This window comes from Pagrus pagrus, assembly GCF_965226575.1.
Source record: "Pagrus pagrus genome assembly, chromosome: 16".
In the NCBI taxonomy this organism is placed as follows: domain Eukaryota; kingdom Metazoa; phylum Chordata; class Actinopteri; order Spariformes; family Sparidae; genus Pagrus; species Pagrus pagrus.
The window spans coordinates 21,248,378-21,269,179 of NC_140200.1; the positions used below are offsets into that span (position 1 = coordinate 21,248,378).

At 40.1% G+C, this 20,802-nt stretch overlaps 2 protein-coding genes across 3 annotated transcripts; one reads left to right on the top strand and one right to left on the bottom strand.

Annotated features, from left to right (window-relative positions):
• Nucleotides 1-1,677: 1,677 nt before the first annotated feature.
• Nucleotides 1,678-5,429, bottom strand: LOC311271259 (uncharacterized protein). 2 transcript variants are annotated; one of them, XM_084376859.1, is made up of 7 exons: nucleotides 5,270-5,429; nucleotides 4,831-5,163; nucleotides 4,447-4,707; nucleotides 4,288-4,338; nucleotides 3,364-3,450; nucleotides 3,248-3,276; nucleotides 1,678-2,813 (listed from the first exon to the last, which is right to left on the bottom strand). In XM_084376859.1, the coding sequence occupies exons 1-7, from the start codon at nucleotides 5,319-5,321 to the stop codon at nucleotides 2,766-2,768; spliced, it is 861 nt and encodes a 286-aa protein (XP_084232985.1). In that variant the 5' UTR covers nucleotides 5,322-5,429; the 3' UTR covers nucleotides 1,678-2,765. The 2 variants fall into 2 exon arrangements, with proteins under 2 accessions (XP_084232985.1, XP_084232986.1); XM_084376860.1 differs by lacking the exon at nucleotides 3,364-3,450.
• Nucleotides 5,430-9,409: 3,980 nt separating this feature from the next.
• Nucleotides 9,410-19,821, top strand: LOC311271376 (protein NLRC3-like; the record flags this gene model as incomplete). Its single annotated transcript, XM_084377017.1, has 9 exons — nucleotides 9,410-9,519; nucleotides 10,812-10,925; nucleotides 11,833-11,911; nucleotides 12,064-12,283; nucleotides 13,911-15,714; nucleotides 15,812-15,985; nucleotides 17,602-17,775; nucleotides 17,916-17,962; nucleotides 18,156-19,821. 9 exons carry the CDS (start codon nucleotides 9,410-9,412, stop codon nucleotides 18,707-18,709), a joined length of 3,276 nt encoding a protein of 1,091 aa, XP_084233143.1. The 3' UTR covers nucleotides 18,710-19,821.
• Nucleotides 19,822-20,802: the final 981 nt, after the last annotated feature.

Genomic DNA, 20,802 nt, shown 5'->3' on the forward strand with positions numbered 1-20,802 from the left:
GCGACAGAGGAATGTTTCCTTGTTCCGGCTGTTGACAAAAACAGAGGTAAATATGAATAATAAACTGAAACATGTAAATGACTGTTTGTCACTTTGTGTGACTATAATTTTAGACACAACCAGAGTTTAAATGTGCCTCAGTTTTGGTTTCCAAGTGTTCACTATACTCAACATGTTACAAACAAAACTGGGCAGTCCTGGTTAAAAGAAAAAAATGAGGAGATATGAAGTTATTATGCAGTTTCGTATCCTTACCTGTCAAACTGAACACCAGCATCAGAAATAAAGGAAACATAATCCACCTGAATTCAGCCATTGTGCTTCTCTCTTGGTCTCACACTCTCAACTGTCAATCTTTAATGTGCTGCTTCTTAAAAAACTAATATAGCCTCTGCTTCCTGTGATAAGTATGAAGTCAGTTTCTCACAATGACCTCAGTCTGTTTTCTCACCTCAGCTTGGTGTTAAATTTATCTCTGATCTCAGCTTCTATTTTCTGAATTTATTGTTGTAACATTTTAACTTTTACATTTGATGCATACAGTATATGAAGAAAAGTGGCCAACTGAACAGAGAAAACCCTGTAGTGTAGTTTGTGATATTGTGTTGTGGTCTCTCTTTATGTGTGTGTATTTGAGTAGTAGGTCGGTTTTTCACAATGACCTCAGTCTGTTTTCTCACCTGCTGCTGTATTGCTGATGTGTGAGGGAAGCTTATATTAGTAAAAGCAAGAATTCTGCAACCCAATAGCCAGAATAAATGTAAGCTAATTTGGTTTCTGCAAAACTACAGTTGAGTCAGAGCTTTAACTTTTACGTATGTTTTTATTGCTCTCTTGTCACAACGCTGTGCTCATGCTCTGCTTAGGAAAAAAATCATGGTTTGGCCTGAAATACCTCTTTCGCTCGCCACAAACACATCTGAAAATGTCCTGAGGTCTCCTTGAAAAATATCTTGGGGGTTTTACACTTCCAAATGCCGAAATGCAAACTCGAACCTCCACCTCATGATGTGAAAGTCAAGTAATATACTGCTACCATTTTATCCTGGAGACTGGCCTGTGTTACAGCAGACTGCAGTCAGGTTAAGACCCTGGTGAAGACGACAAGTATGCAGAAGAGCTTCCCTCAGACGTTTGTCAGATAATCTTGCCAAATTCTTAAAAATAACTCTGAAGACGTCCTATGGTAGTGAAATAAACATCCAGCTAGGAGGCCAAATGCACATTCACTCAAAACTTGCGTCACCTGTGGTACTGGTTTGTGTGTTAAAACTGCATATTTTCAAGACCTATTTAAGCTCAACATCAGATATGGATACAGATGGAGCCTTAAATCCATATTCTGCATTAATTTAGTCAAGCTGTTGAGTGAGCATGAAAACTTCTCATTCAGCAAGGTCGATCAGTTTTGCAACACTTTATCTTACAACAGGTGTTTGCAGTATTAAAGGTTCCATGAAACTGCAAATCAAGTGTTATTTGCTTTGCCACAGTTACGCATTACCTGTAAAAACAGACAGTTAGCCCCCCCCAGTGAAGCTAGCTGTCTACCGACTCTGGCTGGGCTGCCAGGTGCCAGTGAACATGGCCGCTGCATGGTGTCACAGTTCATCAAAAAAAGACCCAAACAGGCAGGCAGGTTGAACAAAAAAAGGCGAGCTTTAATAACACAGCTGAGGTCCAAAAATCCAAAATGCAGGTAACAAAAACGCACCATGGACAATTAGTATTACATAAACAGGGGATCAATCAAAAAGTCATGACGAACAAATCACGAACACAGGGAACATATGAGGACCGATGAAAACAAATGAACCCATGATGAACAAAGGAAAAACACAGACTTACAATACTTAATGCACAACTGCTAATGAACAAATGAGAAACAGGTGTACAAGGGGCAGGAAGACAGACACATACAGGAAGTATAAAGTAAAACAAGACACATGGGGATAAACTTTCAACATAAAACAGGAAGTCAACTGAACTACAACCGAGGACCATGACACACAGCTTACTGTGCTAACTTACTAATGTCAGCTGCATATAGCAGCAGTTAGCGGTCACTTTTGCAACAAAGCTTCATGTAAACTTCATAAATCACCTCCAGGTCTCCAGAAACAAGCCAAGTGTCTCTATTTTTATACATCCATGACAACATCATAAAAATTAAAAATGCAGCTAATGGACAAAAAATATGTATACACCCCCGAGTGCAGGATGAGTCTTCAACACTATTTTTGATTGCTTTCCAGGCAATATTCTCTTTATAATACCTCTAAATATACCAAAAAATCTACTTTTTAGCCATTGGGCCTAAAACTGGCTTACAGGTGAGATATAGAGCAAGCGATGAGGTGATAAAAACACTTAGACATCAATTTTGACTTCATGGGAAGGTTTAGAATCAGAAGAGAAAACTAGGACATAAATAAACACATTTGAATAAAAAATACACATGTAATAACCAAATATACAAGTACACACATAGCTTTATGCCTACACACTGGCACATTCAGCTGCTCTCTGAGCCTGTTTAGTTTGCAGAAGTGTTGACTGTGGTTAAGACTGATTCTGACATCACAACTTATTTTCTACATCTTCATGATGGAAACACATCCAGTGCCTATCACTTAAGCAGGTGTCACATTACTCAGTTCAGGTTGAAGCTAATTTGGCACAAGCTGAGGTCACAGCAGTGGCTGGAAGGACGTCCTCTTCCTCAGTGCAACGCAAGCAGCGCTCACACTCTGTGGATGTTGAATTTACATGTTTTCATATTCCTCCGTGCCATCATCTTCATAGTTGTTCACCTGTGGAAAAAGTTAAGAGAGAGAACTTCTGGATTCATGAAAAGTAGTATTAGTAAGAGGTAATGAGCACTGTTTCTAAAGTAAAGATATGTAGCTGTAGAAAGATATGGGTTTTCTTAGGTTACTTAGCAACAGAGTTCCCAGGGCGATTGAGACAGTCATTACAGTTTAGTGAGAAGGCTGACAAGCCAGAGACCACTGTTCAAGACTGTGTTTCAACATTTGTAAGCTTGAAACCACCGGATACTTTTAACGAGACATTCAGACAATTTCCGGCTGTGTTTGTGGCGACAGCACCAGGTAAGCCAAAGTATGATCTTTTCATAACCCTAACTATGTGGTTTTTGTGGCTAAACCTAAGCAGACTAAAGGCAAAGTTATGTTACAACATAAAACTGAAACTTGTAAAAATGTTATTCAGCTTTAAAACTCACCACGTTCTCAGCAATCTGGGTTTTGGACCCTGAAAAGACAAAAGACAGCCAATAGCTTTCACAGGGAAGACCTACATTTATCAAATTTTTTCTATATAAAAGTTTAAGGTTCTCACCTTTGGTTCTCGTCCACATGTTGACTGCCACAACAAACGTTATGAGCAATGCTAAACCCACTGACACAGTGACATATCTCCACCAGACTGGAAAGATAATAAAAATGTTAAAAATGTTTTGGCTGCAGCTTCCTGTTCTGCTTTAAATCAACCCAGTCTCACATTAAAAGGTGTAACAGCTACATTGGTCCACAGCACGAGAAGTATTAGTTGCGCAGTAATGGCCACCGTTAGCTAGTTAGCTCAATTAGCAGTGCAGCTAGCAATCTGGACAAGGAGCTTGGAGTACTGGGGGAGTGTCGGTGATGTTAACAGCGCTAATATAGGAGCTTTGGACAGTGGGTAGGAGGAGGTTTTCAGGTTAGGGATGGAGGAGACCCAGAGAGGAATGTTGGTGGGGAGCGACGCCATAACAGTGTAGCTACTGTTAGCTTGTTAGCTCAGTTAGCTTGGCAGCTAGCCAGACTGTTGGTGTTCACAGCGCTAGTACAGGACTTTTGAAAGGGTGGGAGAAAGAGGTTTTCAGGCCAACTGGTTAACATGCTAACTTCAATAGATATCTCTGCAACCCAATACATAGATGGCTTTGCCATTACATCAAAACTGTTATTTCTTCAAATTCTGTCGATAATGTTAGTTTTTTTAATAACATTTTGAATGTTTCAAAACAAAATTCTTACATATTGCACCTTTAAAATGGGCATAAATAGCTATTGCATAATTTGATACGACACTAGGTTATTTAAATCCTGAAAAGAGGAACATGTGGTCAATATGTTCCTTTTTTTTCCGTTGGTAAAACTGCATCATCAAGTAATGCATCATGCACAGTGGAGTGTATATTAGGTGTCAGTCTGACATTCATACATTTGACCTCAACAGCACAGAGAAAAAAGTGAGAGATGCTAAATATTCAGTCCTTACCTTTTGCTTTTGGACTCTCGTCTGTTGTTCTCACTGTTGTCGCATCATCACCTGGACAACAAAAGGCAAAAACACATGAGCCTCGTGTTTACCCATTTCAGCAACTCAATCAGAATAATATCAATCTTGAAATCAATGAACAGCCCATCAGATTCTCACCTGAGGACTGAAGGCCGAAGGTAAACACCTGCACTCTTCCAGTGTAAACATCAGTGGCCTCACACATAAGTGATCCAGACCCTGATGTGTGAATGTCATGAGAAGTCTTTAAGGTCACACTGGTCGAGCAGTATGACTGGTTCGTCTTCACATCTGTGATGTATTGACCCTTAAACAGCCACTTCACTCTCTGTGTGCACCATCTATATGTCGTCACAGAGCAGGAATAAGTCACGGTATCACTGTTGTTGTATTCAGACCCTGGTGGAGATATTGTGAGAGTAATCATCACTGTAATCATAATTATGGTGATGTTTCAGTATTTTGTTCTCACAAGAAGTTTAAGATGATGAATGATGAAAACATTAAGTTGTAAATACTCACTGATAATAACAGACAGATAAACATGAGCGTCTGGACCCTGTTGTTGTCTTGATTTGTTGAACTGTCTGCAGCTGTAACGACCGACATCCTCGACTGTGACCGTCTTTATAACCAGAGAACAGCTCTCTGCAACACTCAGTCGGTCTGATTTAGCTCCAGCATATTCCCCAACCTGCCCAAGTGTGACCAGCTCTACGGTTGATGTATTTCCTGCACCGGTGAAGAGCCAGCTTGTATGTTTACACTCATTCTGGTTGTATGTCACATTTTCACAAGGCAAAGTGACCCCGTCTCCATCTCTGACAACAAAGGCCGTATACTGTCCAGTTACAGCTGTGGAGGAAATGAAAGAGAAATACGAACAGAAATAACTGCCCGTCTTTGGTGAGCAAATGTCTTGTTCTGTCTCGAATATCTGCATCTTTAAATACTGTCTTACCTGTCAAATGAAGCAGCAGCAGATACGTATGAATCCCTCTGAAGGCAGACATTCTGCTCTCTGTCACCTTCAGTGCTGAATGATCTTCAGTTTCCTCACAAATGAAGTATTCTTACTTTCTGATGAAATGTAAGTGTCATTTCCTCCTGGTTGCTTAACTTAACTTCTGTCAGTGGGAGGGGGGGGGGGGTATGTGTGTGTGTGAAGGCTTGAACGTGAGATCTAAACACAAACAAGATTAAAAAAGAAATATGTCAAAAACAAAATAAAACAAAATAAAACAACTTAATATTCAACCAAGACAGATCACCTGCTGGCGAGCCTTCATAAGACATGATGGCGTTTTAGTGCTTTGTGAGCCGATTACTCCGTCATCTTTTTTTAGGAAGTTACTTGCAGTAACTTAATGATTTTGCAGCTTTCATTTCCCTTTTTTGGTGGGTCTGCAGAAAAATAAAAAGTTTTGGAGACGTAACAGCTTCCTTTTTTTCCTATTTTATTTTTGAACATTCAGACGAGAGACACATTTAAAGGAAATGCCAACATGCAGCGTCTTAGTAAGGTGTTGGTCCACCACGTGCCACCAAAGCAACATTATGTAACGTTTTACCTTAAAATATCAGCTTCAGAATCATGTTGATGGTACACTGTCTTGTAACAGGGTGAATGATGTCTGTCACTTGTTTCTGCACTATAACTTCAGTGAGAGGATCACAGCGTTACATACATGCAAGTTTTCAACACATAACATTGTTCTGATGTAATGAGTTTTGTTTGTAGTTGGCACCTACATCCCATCTGACAAACTGTTACAGACCTGGGATTTGTATTTACAGTGGTGTTGCACTCAGAAACTGTAGGGGGCGCCAAATCACACAAAATGCCAATTTTTAATGTTGCTCTACGTGTGCCTTGGCACACTCCCCAGCTTTCTAAAAACAACAACAAGGTATATCAGGCTTTGGATTTGCAGATATATTCATTGTTGGTTGCATGTGATGTATTCATAATATATAAAATATCCCCAGATGATTTCTTTTGAGAGTGTGTGAGACTCTTGAACACAAAATGATTCCAAGAATCTACAGAACAGATAAAGGTGCAGCAACAGAAGACTTTTAGGCAGATATGAGACAGAAGCTGTTTAGGAGTCAACCCCAGAGACAGAGGCACAATCTGGATGGGTTAATTTTAAGATTAGTGCATTGGCAGGCCCTAGATGGATCAAGACCAAGTGCACTATGTGGAAAAGAAATGCCACTGTTTTCATCTTTGCTAAATTTGTTATCTTGTTTAAAGATACAGCAGGCATTTGTCGGTCTAGAAGACTTGATAGAAAGGAAAGTTTGACAACACAAGTCCAGTCCATCTGTATTTTTCTAAGAAATCAAATTGAAGTGAACATGGTAATGCTAACAATTCAGAACTGCTTCGCGTGAAGTGACAGTGCTGAATACTTTAGCTGAAGTGACTTACACTTTTCAGGCAGGAACAGCCACTTCTGATTCATTTGGCTTGAGGAAATAGATGTTGAGAGTTTGGTACTCTATCAGAGTCTCAAAAAGTATTTCCCCTACCCTCTACTATTCAAGGGACTACAACTTTAGCTTGATTGTTTAGTGTTGTAAGAATTATAAAGATTTCAGTGTAGGTTGAACACACTTGTTTCTACAAAAGTGTGTACCGATACTCAAAGGTTGGGTGAAAAGCCTGTCGCCACCTTATTCAAAGACTGAAAGCACTTACTGTAAAAATACCTGACACGTAGGCAGGCCAAGGACGGGAATAAAACAAATGATCTGATTAAACCTGTTTGGACTGGTTTTCACTTGACTGCGATTTGTCTTTAGGCTCCAATAGGAAACGACAGCATCCTCGAGTCAATTGCAAAGCAAAGACTGTGAAAGCACATTGAGGTGAAAAGTGTTTGTAAGATGACCTGAAGGAAGTTCAGCAGGTGACACAGAGTTTTATCGAAATCTAGGATGCCATGTATTCACACTTTGGGTAAGTGATACCTCTTCTGACTGTGATTATGATCTTTTTTTTAGACTGGGACTGTTTTTCGGTTTTTTTTGGTTGCTGGCAACAGGTTAAAAGGTTTGTTTTCACAAAATGGGAATTTGATGAGGACGAGGGCAAGCAGGTGAACAGGTTGAGCTAGGAGCCAGAGTGGAGTGATCTCACTTTGTTCCCAGCAGAGAGGAACAGAAATCACAGGTGAGCAGGTGAAGGCAGCCGAGCTGATTGCTGAGCCCAGAGACGGCTGAGCTATCCGCACGTGAGCCAAGCAAAAACATTGTCACAAAAAACAGGGAATGATCCAAAAGAGATGAAAAGCACAAGATTTTTACTTGAATTGAGCTGGAGTGTCAACGGATGAGACGGAACAATCTGGAACCGAAGAGAGGTGAGACCAGGGTTATGTAGAGGCAGTTGATGATCAACAGGTGCGTCTCTCTGCTTCAGCAGTAACACCATACACACATTCAGTAGGAAGGATCGGGTGAGGGAAAAGGAGGGGGGAAAGAGGTAGGTAAACACACAGGCAGCAGGCAAAGAAAACAGGAAAAAACAAAACTGTCCCTGTACACATCGTGACAGACAATGAAAGCAGCATGAGCAGCTGCTTCTCTCTGAGTGCTTCGTCATTTTATGAAAGTGTTTTTAAAGCAAGTGAGACTGCTACCAGATATGTCCGTTAATGTCTGAAAATCCGGATGACTTCATTAACACATTTGGTGTTAATCGACTGGTTGTTTTAAAATATTTGACGCTTGCAGGTAAAATACTATGAAGAATTTCTATCCGAGCTGAAAATAAAACAATGACAACTTGCTTGTATAACTTGTTGATGGTTTTCAGGTTGAATCAACAACAGTTTGCGAGGTATAATCTGTGAGGTGAACAAAGCAGAGAGTGACTGAACTGGTCCGACAGCTTGGATCAACTTCTCATAAGTCTGTTACGTGACTGACTTTTGGTAAATGCCAAGACTTACATAGGTCTCTTTAGAAAAAAAAAACTGGTTTTGCCACCTCAAAAAGAGAAGGTCCGCCTCTCCATGAAAAATAGCCACAAAAACAGCTGGAAATCTTGAGTGAGTCTAGTGTTTAATACTACAGTGCAGTGGTAATGACAATATACATTACTTTAATTGTAAATTTGCATGATAGTTAAAAATGCAGGTACTGGCCAAATAGCTTGGATGAATGTTGCAGAGGTGCATTTTACCCCTTAAGTGTTGAAAGCAATGTTACAGTTTACAATAATTAATGAATAATAATGAAAATGGTCAATATGAGAACTAATGTGTCCTGTGAGGTAAACTTTGTTGTGCCGCTCACTCAGCATGTTGTTGTGTTTGCGTGAAGGTGTGGGAGCTATGAATCAGAAGTCAGATAAGGATCTCTGACTGTCCTTAACTGCAAATTTGCATCCAACTTTCCTAAGATGTAAGTGTTCTCACCACTCTCAGTGATAATTTCATTCATCATAATTTTTTATCAGTAATAATAGCATTGTACTCTTCGAATGATTCTGTTTGACCTCCAAATAAAGGAAAAAAGTAAAGTAATTTACCTAAAATCTTAATCACAGTTGCCAGAATAAATGTTGGCATTGTAAATTTCTGCAAAACACGGATATGTTAAACTTTACTTATTCACAAATTATTTACATTTCAACTTTACATTTCAGTTTTTAATTTTATATTTTAACAATGCTGGTTAGGGTCTGGTTAGGTCTGGAAATGCCTAAAAACTTGCCAAAACTCTGTTTTGTTGGCTCATATTGGCTGTCTTGTTCCTGGTAACTTTAAACAGAGATTTTTTTATTTTTTATTTCTTGTGACCATCACTGTTTGTGTGGGAAACAGAAAATAAACATTGAATTATTACTTTAATCCAAACCATGATCTTTTCCAAAACCTAACCAGGTAGTTATGTTGGCAAACCCTAACCAAACTGGAGTGAAAACTGAAAATATTCTTTTAAATACCTGAAAACAATACTGTATAAATGGTGATATGATACATACATACATTTAATGTATCCATGGTTTCCAGAAACATACAATTCCAACATTGTATTCTGGCAACTGGGATGAATATTGATTAATCTTTTTTGTGTTTCTATCAGGATGCAGGAGAGACCACACACACCAGGACCCAGCTGTGTGTCCATGAAGAGTGACCGGTCCATGTATCGGCCTACTGTGTTCAAAGATGGACACCACTCAGCAGATCAAAGGTGAGGATTAGAAATTATTGGGTTTCTTACTGTACAGGGGAGAGGACCACACATGATTTGTTTTAATGGTTTTTATTTACATTTAATTAACAATGTATTAGATAGCTAAAAACCAGAAGTCCACACACTTCCAGTACAGATACTTGTGGAAAAAAGTAGAAGAATTTAAGACATATTAAGACATTTCTACCATTTGCCATTTCTGGTCAAAGCTAACTGAAGCTCAAGTCATATTAATATAATTCAGAGACTAAACTTAAAGGTAGAATCAGTAGGATTTGTCCCAGCTGTTCCTAAACACACCACAAAGACAGTTCATGTTGAGTCTCATTCCCAGGATGTCAAATAGCCACATTTTGGGTTGGTAAAGCGTCCCGAGGAACAAAAAAGTGAGAAAATAAAAAAATCTAGGCAGAGGGCTGCAGGGTCTCTGCAGATACAAGACACTAACGCGCCTTTTCTCCCCATTCCAGTCTGTTTCTGTCTGTTTACGTCTTCTAACATCTTTTATGCCTTTGTTTCGTTTCGCTACGTCTGCCGCGTGTGATATGCACTGATGTTGAAATCAGTCTTGTGATGTTGGGGAGATGGTGTGCAATGATGCAAACGAAAAATAATCCATAATTCCCCTCAAATGCATCAAACTAAAGTAATGTGAGGAGGAGACAGTTCAGATATTTGTGTTCAAATGTAGAGAGAAGAGAAAAGTTGTCAAAAAATAAATAATACAGGAAAGAATTTGAATTTGATTTAGTTTTTTCTTCTTCTATCAGGGTAAAATTATGCAGTGTAATTGTGTTTTTTGCTAAGTTTTATCAGGCCTTCTTAAAAATCGCATTTAATCCTCTTGCTGGTGACTTCATATCAATCTTTTCGAATTCAAACACAAAGATTCACTGATATTTTAAACTAAAAATAATGAATATATTAATAATGCAAATCCTCTTCCTGGCAACTTCAGTTTTAAACATTTCAGGATAATACTACTGTGTAAACATTGGACGTTGAACATTTTGCCAAATTTTGAAGGCCTTCTTAGCTAAGTTGCCTTAAAACTTGAACTTGTAGGTCTGTTCTCGAACTTGGGCACAAGAGGCTGCTAAAAAAAATCTGAACACAGTCAGACATACTTGTTTACTTGTTTCAGAAGACATCTCTGAGGAAGTTGTTTAGTCGTCACAGAGTATTATTAAGTACTTTCCGATAACAATTATATGTTTTTCATCAGTAAGGTAAGAATTTTATTGACATTTGAAGCTTTAAATAATAATTCAGTTTTGTGTTTCCATCAGGATCAACCCACAAAGACCACACTCACCTGGACTAGACTGTGTGTCCATGAAGAGTGACCGGTCCATGTATCGTCCTACTATGTTCAAAGATGGACATACATCTTCTGATCAAGGGTAAGAATTCAAAATGAGTATTTTTCTTATTGTACAGTCAAGTCATATAACATGACTAAAGACAATGTATAGTATGTACAGTAGTAACATGAATGATGTGTGGGCTTCCACTGGTGTAACTGCAAAGTTCAAACCCTTAGAAAACAATTTGCAAATTCACAGGTGATTGATGTATCCACTCATGAGTTGACTGAAGATAAAACCAAAGAGAAAAACTGCCTAGTTAGGATGAGATGAAGAGCATTTAACTGGTATTTATCACTAATTCTAAAGGATTTAGCTTTATTGCTGTAATAACACCATCATTTGAAGGCCTTAAAAATTGAACTTGTAGGTTTGTTCTCAAACTTGGGCACAACAGGCTGCTAAAAAGAATCTGAACACACAGTCCAACATGCTTGTTTCATACTTGTTTCAGAAGACATCTCCAAGGAATTGTTTAGTTGTCACAGAGTATTATTAAATAATTTCCAAAAATATTATATGTTCTTCATCAGTAAGAATTTTATTGACATTTTAAGTTTTAAATAATTATTCAGTTTTGTGTTTCTATCAGGATCGACCCACAGAGACGGCACTCACCTGGACTAGACTGTGTCCATGAAGAGTGATCGGTCCATGTATCGTCCTACTGTGTTCAAAGATGGACATACATCTTCTGATCAAGGGTAAGAATTCAAAATGGATTATGTAAAGGTCATCTGAGTCCATTCACAGGTGACTTGTATTATACGTTATGTTATGTTGTATACTTGTATTTTGTGTAACACTCTGTTTTTACCTGCATCTTTGAACATGTTGAATGTAACATTTCCTGTAGAATTATTGAGTTCAGCTTCTGCCAGGGTCCAACATGACATAACATTTTGTATATTTCTATATATTTATTATATGTGTATATTTTCAGACTTTATCAGTTGGGCTCAGAAGATCTCAGTGGTACGTCTGCCCAGAAGATCAAAACAGACCAGGACTGTATATTTAAGGTGTGTTAATGAAATGTAAAAACATAGCCACAAACTAAATACTGAACTTATGATCCTAACAGTCTTTACTCTGCACTCCTTAAACCAGCAGGCTTTCAATACATTACAGATGTTTATACTGAAACTGCCATTTAAATATTATTCTATTCCAGCTGCTTGAGGGCAACATTGTCAGTTTTGTAAAGGAAGAACTGAAGAAGTTCCAAGACATTCTGAGTTCAGATTACCCAGAATGCTTACACAGTCCTGAGGACGAGGAGTTGTGGGATAGGGATGAAGAGAGGAAGAGCAGCAGAGAGGCATTTCTGAAGATCACACTGTATATTCTGAGGAGAACGAAGCAGGAGGAGCTGGCTGACCGTCTGCAGAGCAGTAAGATTTTCAAGGGATTTTTTTTTAAATATTCGCCATTAGAGATTTAAAAACATTTTGTCATGCTCAGAGCCTATTCACATTAATTTTCTGTATCAGACATTTCAGAGGGATAATGTCGTCTGGGAACAGATTAATCCATTTCATACCTAAATATCAATGCTAGACGTATTCTATATTCACATATAATCTATTCCATGTGAGTTCGCTGAGAGGCTCGCTGCAATGCATTTTAATGTGAAGGCAATATAAAATTATATGTAAGATGTGGCCAGAATGTCGGTTCAAAGCAACATTATGCAACTACAAAATGAGCTTCAAATTCATTGTTTTGTTATCGTAGCTTGTAATAGAGTGAATGTGCTCTCTGTCTCAGCCACATGCGATATGCGATCGGTTGTTTCTGTACTGTGTAACTTTCAGGTAGGATCAAAATGCTAAACACTTTACGGCAGAACATCACACAAGGCAACAACTATCGCTGATATTGGTGAAACTGGATAATATTTTATGAGTTTCCTGAAAGCAGCCTGTAAATAATGCGTACCGTAGCTATAAATTAGCTTTGCTAGCTGACTCTGCTCGGAGTATCGCTGGAGAGTGTTGGTGGATACACCGCTATCACAGGAGCTTTGGACCATGGAGAGGAGGAGGTTTTCAGATCTAGGGCTTAAATGGGCACCAGACTCAGAGCTCAGCAGCCTCTACGGACATTATGACAGAGGTGAAGAGACAGAGGAAACTAAAAAGAGACCATCGTTGGCGGCAGCTTTGTTAAAAAGGCTGCACAACAGACAGAGTTGGACTTGCTGTTAAATTGTAGTGTTGTTAAGTTAGGTCATGTGTTGTTGCACTTACTTTATGTTTGGCTGTGTTAGCAAGGTTGTGAACAAAATAGTTTTTGATCATAAACCAAGTCATCCCATGTCAACAGAAGTTTAGCTGGTTGCATGTTATAGCCAGGTGTTATCGTCTCTGGTTCAGGTTATATTAGCTTGGCGTGCTGTTTCTGTTGTGCAAAGTTGTGAGAAGCGTTTGAGCAAACTTTGACTATGGTGTGGCAAAACACCTCAGCATGCATGTTTACTTCAAGACATCAGTTTTCATGCCATTACATTGTCATGACGTTTGTAGTTAGCAAGTTGTTACAGAAACCTAGGATTTGTACTTATACAGTTGTGTTGCACTCATGCATTGGGGCGCCCAATCGCAGAAAATATTAATTACTACATTATTTTGCTTTAAAACATTCAAAATTGTATTAACATTATAAACAGATTGTGAAGACAAAACAATGTTGACGTCATGTCACTTCAACTATATTGGTTTATCTTTCTACAATCACCTCTGATTGGGTCGATATAAATCGTAGTTATAAGTTTTTTTTCTAACAGTGCAGATCAATGTAACTCAAATCTGCAAAAAGCTTAAATGATCATGAATAAATCATATTAATGGGCCACCTAACAGAAATATTCTATTGTTACAGCCTCACATCACTGTTATGGGAACAGTTCTCTGTATCGGCTGTTTGGGAATTTTTGATTGGTGCACATCCACACTGAATTGTTTCTATCAATCAATTTCACTGTATCTTTTCAGTGAATTTTATGTGTTGTTCATTCAGGAACTAGTGCTGCCTTGTGCCAACGTAAACTAAAGTCCAATGTGAAGAAGAGGTTCCAGTGTGTGTTTGAGGGTATTTCTAAGGCAGGGAACCCAACCCTTCTGAACCAGGTCTACACAGAGCTCTACATCACGGAGGGAAGGACTGCAGAGGTCAGTGAAGAACATGAGGTCAGACAGATTGAAACAGCGTCCTGGAGGCCAGCCAGACAAGAAACAACAATCAGATGTGAAGACATCTTTAAAGCCTCACCTGGAAGAGATGAACCAATCAGAACAGCAATGACGAAGGGAGTGGCTGGCATCGGGAAAACAGTCTTGACGCAGAAGTTCACTCTGGACTGGGCTGAAGACAAAGCCAACAAGGACATACAGTTCACATTTCCGTTCACTTTCAGAGAGCTGAATGTGCTCAAAGACAGAAAGTTCAGCCTGATTGAACTCGTTCATCACTTCTTTACTGAAACCAAAGACGCAGGAATCTGCAGGTTTGAAGAGTTCCAGGTCGTGTTCGTCTTTGATGCACTGGATGAGTGTCGACTTCCTCTGGACTTCCGCAACACTGAGATCCTCACTGATGCCACAGAGTCCACCTCATTGGGTGTGCTGCTGACAAACCTCATCAGGGGGAAACTGCTTCCCTCTGCTCGCCTCTGGATAACCACACGACCTACAGCAGCCAATCAGATCCCTCCTGAGTGTGTCGACGTGGTGACAGAAGTCAGAGGGTTCACTGATGAACAAAAGGACGAGTACTTCAGGAAGAGATTCAGAGATGAAGAGCAGGCCAACAGGATCATCTCCCACATCAAGACATCACGAAGCCTCCACATCATGTGCCACATCCCAGTCTTCTGCTGGGTCGCTGCTACAGTCTTGCTTGAAGTGATTAAAACAAGAGTAAAAGGAGTACTGCCCAAGACCCTGACTGAGATGTACATCCACTTCCTAGTGGTTCAGTCCAAGCTGAAGAATGTCAAGTATGATGGAGGAGCTGAGACTGATCCACACTGGAGTCCAGAGAGCAAGAAGATGATCATGTCTCTGGGAAAACTGGCTTTTGAGCAGCTGCAGAAAGGCAACCTGATCTTCTATGAATCAGACTTGACAGAGTGTGGTATTGACATCAGAGCAGCCACAGTGTGCTCAGGAGTGTTCACACAGATCTTTAAAGAAGAGAGTGGACTGTACCAGGACAAGGTGTTCTGCTTCGTCCATCTGAGTGTTCAGGAGTTTCTGGCTGCTCTTCATGTTCACTTGACATTCTTTAACTCTGGTGTCAATCTGCTGTCAGAAGAAAAAACAAGATCCCAAAGGCCTGTGCTTTTAACAAAAACCTCTAAAGCCACACAACTCTACCAGAGTGCTGTGGACAAGGCCTTGAAGAGTCAAAATGGATACCTGGACTTGTTCCTCCGTTTCCTCCTGGGTCTTTCACTGCAGCCTAATCAGACTCTCCTACAAGGTCTGCTGACACAGACAAGAAGTAGCTCAAAGACCAAAGACAAAACAGTTGAGTACATCAAGAAGAGGATCAGGAAGCATCCGTCTCCAGAGAGAAGCATCAATCTGTTCCACTGTCTGAATGAAATGAATGATCATTCTCTAGAGGAGGAGATCCAACAGTACCTGTGTTCAGGACGTCACTCCACAGATGAACTCTCCCCTGCTCAGTGTTCAGCTCTGGTCTTCATCTTACTGTCATCAGAAAAAAGTCTGGATGTGTTTGACCTGAAGAAATATTCATTGTCAGAGGAGGCTTTTCTGAGGATGCTGCCAGTGGTCAAGGCCTCTAATAAAGCTCTGTAGGTGTAATCAAAACTGATATATCTACAATATCAAATATGTTAAATATTTTACTTTTGACGAAATTATTTTTATTAATCGTTTATCTCTCCTTAGACTGAGTGGCTGTAACCTGTCATGGAGAAGCTGTGAAGCTCTGGCCTCAATTCTAAGCTCCCCTTTCTCTCGTCTGAAAGAGCTAGACCTGAGTAACAATGACCTGAAGGACCGGGGACTTAAGCTCCTCTCTGCAGGGCTGGAGAGTCCGCACTGTACACTGGAAACTCTTCGGTGAGGATCCTGACATATTGGCTATACCAGAGGTTTTCAAACGGGGAAGTGGTGTGAACTGTTTTTGGGGAGGCTTAGTGAAGTGAGAATTAGTTACTACATTCGTTGTCAAAAGACTATCACTTAGAAAAGCCAAAATGTGTGTGATTTGCTCAAAGAGATTCAAAGAGTTCAGAGATAAAGTACAGGAGTTTGGGAAGAGTTTACTGTTATTCCTACTTTTCCAAAGTCAGAAACTAAAATGCCTTGGGAGGATTATGTTTGAGTAAATAGTTATATTAGGCTACCTTGGCTCAGTGTTGAGTCTTTTTGGCAGTTGTCTTCAACCTTTTTAGCCCCCCAAACAAATCAGCGTCCACAACCCTCCTAGCACTGAGACTTTCAAGACACAACATCCTGAAAGTGCCACATTGGAAAAAGAGGGTTATGTCCAATCAGAACTCATGTACACTTTGACTGTCAACAACGCACTTGATAAAATCTCTTTTAAGGCAAATGATATCACTGGTACAGGGAATGTAATGTCAAAACTGTTCCCCTGTCTAAACCATGTTTTTTTCCCCCACAATTATCTGATCACCCCAAGGTTGCAAGCATTGTCTTAGGGTAGGCCCACAGTCTCAGAATTTGAAAACCCCTGAGTTTTACACACGATTGAATGTCTAAATGTTTAAACTAATTTAAATGTTTCTATGCATAGAGCTTAAAGCCTGATTTATGGTCGGGTGCTCAACCTTTTTTAATGAGTGTTGCTTGACAGAAATTGAAGAGCCACACAATATTTTCAATTTATGCTTTGGGGAAGGGTTTCAGTCCTCTCCATGGTAACCAGATGTTTTCCTCTAGCCAGATTGTGAAGCTATTAAATCGTTCTAATCTGTATATATATATATATATATATATATATATATATATCTTTCTGACAGCAAACTGATCCCATTGTGTGACAAAATACGATGGTGTCTGCGGCATGGCAAAATTGCATGACAAGAGACGAAAAAACTGAACAGCAACTTTTTTTATTTTTAAAATATGTCATTTCTGTTGAGCTGCATTTATCAAAGGTATCAAGCACCCAACCATAAATCAGGCTAAATGGTAATGGCTACTAGAACAGGTTTACATGCTTTAGTGCTCAAAAAAACTGTGTTGTTCCACCTCTATCTGAAACACTCTGTTTTGGCTCCCGTCTCTTTAAGGCCCCCCCCTCCTGAATACCCAGTCTGCTCTGATTGGTCAGCTCACACATGCCTGATCCAGCACCACTAACAACAACAGAAAGGCTAAATTAATTTTTACATGCCAAGCTAAGTGCGAGGCATAAATTATGCAAATGCATGACTCTGTGATGTCACAAAGTCACAGAATTAAAGGCGGGACTACTAACAAAGCATTTCAGGAGCAGTGTTTTCTGTGGGAGAGAGGGGTATTTGTACAGACACCCTGCTCTAAATAAAGTATTAAGAAGCCTGTTAACCCTACTCTAAAAAATTATAAAGAAATCATAGTTAAATTTGTTCTGTGTGTGTGTGTGTGTGTGTGTGTGTGTGTGTGTGTGTGTGTGTGTGTGTGTGTGTGTGTGTGTGTGTGCGTGCGCGCGCGCACTTTGTGTGCAGTCTTTCCGGCTGTCTGATCACACGCGAAGGCTGTGTTTCTCTGGCCTCAGCTATTAGGTCCAACCCCTCCCATCTGAGAGAGCTGGACCTGAGCTACAATCATCTAGGAGACACAGAAGTGAAGCTGCTTTCTAATGGACTACAGGATCCACACTGGAGACTGGATACTCTCAGGTATGTAACGCTCACGCATTGTTTATCTATAACATTAATAAACTTTTTAAAAAAAGCAATTAGGACTCATGTTGAATGATAAATCAATCAAAGCGAGGGTTGAGAAATGCTTATTATTCCCTCTGTCCTTCTTCCTGCAGGGTGGACCATGGTGGAGAGCAAAGTTTAAGGCCTGGTTTGAGAAAATGTGTGTATTCAATTTTATTAATGACAACAAAACAATACACAATTTCTGTCAAAGCAGAAAATATACAATCCCAGTTTTTTTCAACTGCTCTACTGACCAGATGGATGAACTGTAGCATGTTTTCATAAGTGAACAAACAAACACAGTAGGTGTCAGATGATAATTTGCTGCTGTATTGTGTTCTCTCCGTCAGATGCCTGTGAACTTGAGCTCGATCCAAACACAGCAAGCAGGAACCTCAAACTGTCCGACAATAACAGAAAGGTGACCACAGTACAAAAGCAGCAGCCATATCCTGATCATCCAGAGAGATTTCATCGCTGTCAACTGCTGAGTAGATCTTTTCTGTCAGGTCGCTATTATTGGGAAGTTGAGTGGAGAGGCTGGGTTGGCATTGGTGTCACTTACAGGGGAATCAGAAGAAGAGGAAACAGTGCTGTCTGTCTGCTTGGAAGGAATCAACAGTCCTGGAGTCTTAAGTGCTCTGATGATGGTTACTCTGTCTGGCACAATGACAGAGAAACAGTGCTCCCTCTCCTGCCCACCTCCAACAGAGTAGCAGTGTATGTGGACTGTCCTGCTGGCACTCTGTCCTTTTACAGAGTCTCCTCTAACACACTGATCCACCTCCACACCTTCAACACCACATTCACTGAACCGCTCTATCCTGGGTTTCTGTTGCAGTCGTTGGACTCTTCAGTGTCTGTAGTAAGGAGTTTTTCGGAGGAATGTGATGCCTCTAAATAATGTCTCAACATAATAAGAAAACATGCCAAGTCACAAAATTGTGCAGTCTCTAGCCATCTCTCTTAGCTGGCTGTTAATAACATCTGTTCTTATTTTATTTACACCGATCAGACATAACACTATAACCTCCTGCATAGTATTGTGTTGGTCCCCCTTTTGCTGCCAAAACAGCTTTGACCTGTTGAGGCATGGACTCCGCAAAACTTCTGAAGGTGTTTCTCCGGCACATCCTACAGATGCTCGATTGGATTGAGATCTGGGGAAATTGGGGGCCTAATCAACACTTTGTTGATTTGGCCCCCAACTCATTCAACTCATTGTTGTGTTTTCTAAAACCATTCCTGAACTATTCTTTGCAGTGTGGCAGGGAGCGTTATCCCACTGAAAGAGGCCACTGCCATTAGCACTGTGTGCAGTACACATTGAAGAAGACAGAAGCCTCAACATTAAGGGGCACAGAAACCCTACACACACAGATCAATACTTGCTGTTCGACTCTCATCACCCACTGGCGCACAAGCTGGGGGTCATCAGAACCCTAACCCATTGGGCTTAGACAGTGCCCACAAAGACAGAGGGGAAGGAGAAGGAACAGAAACACATCAGGGGAACACTTAAAACCTGTGGTTACCCAAACTAGACCAAAGCTTGTCAAAGATCCAGAGCAGGTCATCATTCCTTATGTCACGGGAATATCTGAGAAACTCCTGGGTTCACTTCAAACCTAGCAACATGCCGAGGCAGAAACTTGTCCGTCCTAAGGTCAAAAAGCCCAGGCATAGCGAGAGTAATGTTGTTTATGCTGTTTACTGCAGCTAGAACTGCACAGATCTGTACATTGGGGAGACAAATCAACCTCTCCATAAACAAATGGCACAACTCGGGAGGGCCAACCCCTCATGTCAAGACTCTGCTGTCCACTTACATCTGAAGGAGAAAAATCATTCCTTTGAGAACAACAATGTAAACATTTTGGCCAGAGAAGACAGATGGTTTGAAAGAGGAGTAAAGGAATCCGTCTATGTCAAACTGGAATGACCATCTTTGAACAGAGGAGGTGGCCTTAGACATGACTTATCACCCACCCACAATGCAGTACTGTTCTCTGCCCAGACAGGTTAACAACCATTCACACCTGGGCTCACCTTGCCCTAGCAACCCACATGAAGGCCGGTTGGGTCACTATTACATTTAATCCTCTTAAATCACCATTCTTATACAGAAATTAAACTAGCTATAAAATGTTTATGCCCCAAAGAAATAAAAGAATTGCTGCTCATAGTCATCTTGAAGCAGTTGATATGTTTTTCCTTTTGACTGCTTTTGTTGTGGTTTGTTTTATTGTATTATATGTGTATTATTTATATGTATTGTTTTGCACGTATTTTGTTTGGCTTGTTTATATTGCCCATGAAAAAGAATGTGAAAAGCTCTCATTTGGCCACCCTGTTAACCTGATGCACCACATGGTTTGTTGCACAGAACCTCCAGAAACTCAAAAAATACTTGTCAGGTGACTGGATGGACCATCTGTCTTTAACTGTTTATCAAGGGCCAACTTCAACCAATCAGATCAACAATAGGAAAGGGCTACCATCAGTGGAGCCTACTGGTAAATCAAACTCTCATCTCCCAACAAGCAGCAGAAATATGACAAAATTCTAATTAGATCTATCTTCAAAAGAAGCCTCTTAGGCTGCAGCTATGAGACAGAAGTTGTTTGGGAGTTGACCCCAGACATCCAGTGACTGTTGATGTCTGCGCCAGAATAACATACATAGAGACACAATCTGGATGTGTTTATTTTAAGATTAGTGCATTCCCAGACCCTAGATGGCTCAAGACCAAGTGCACTAACTGTGGAAAAGAAATGCCGCTGTTTCCATCTTTGCTAAATCTGTTTATGTGTGTTTATCTAAAAAAAAATACAGCATGCACTTAATAGAAAGGAAAGTTATTGCACAAGTCTGGCACAAATTCACTGCTCAACATCACATTCACATACATCTGAGTCTTGTTCACAATTTTTTCCAGTCACCATAAAAGAGAATGTTTCTCAAACCGAGAAATAAAAATTATTTCACCCACACTTT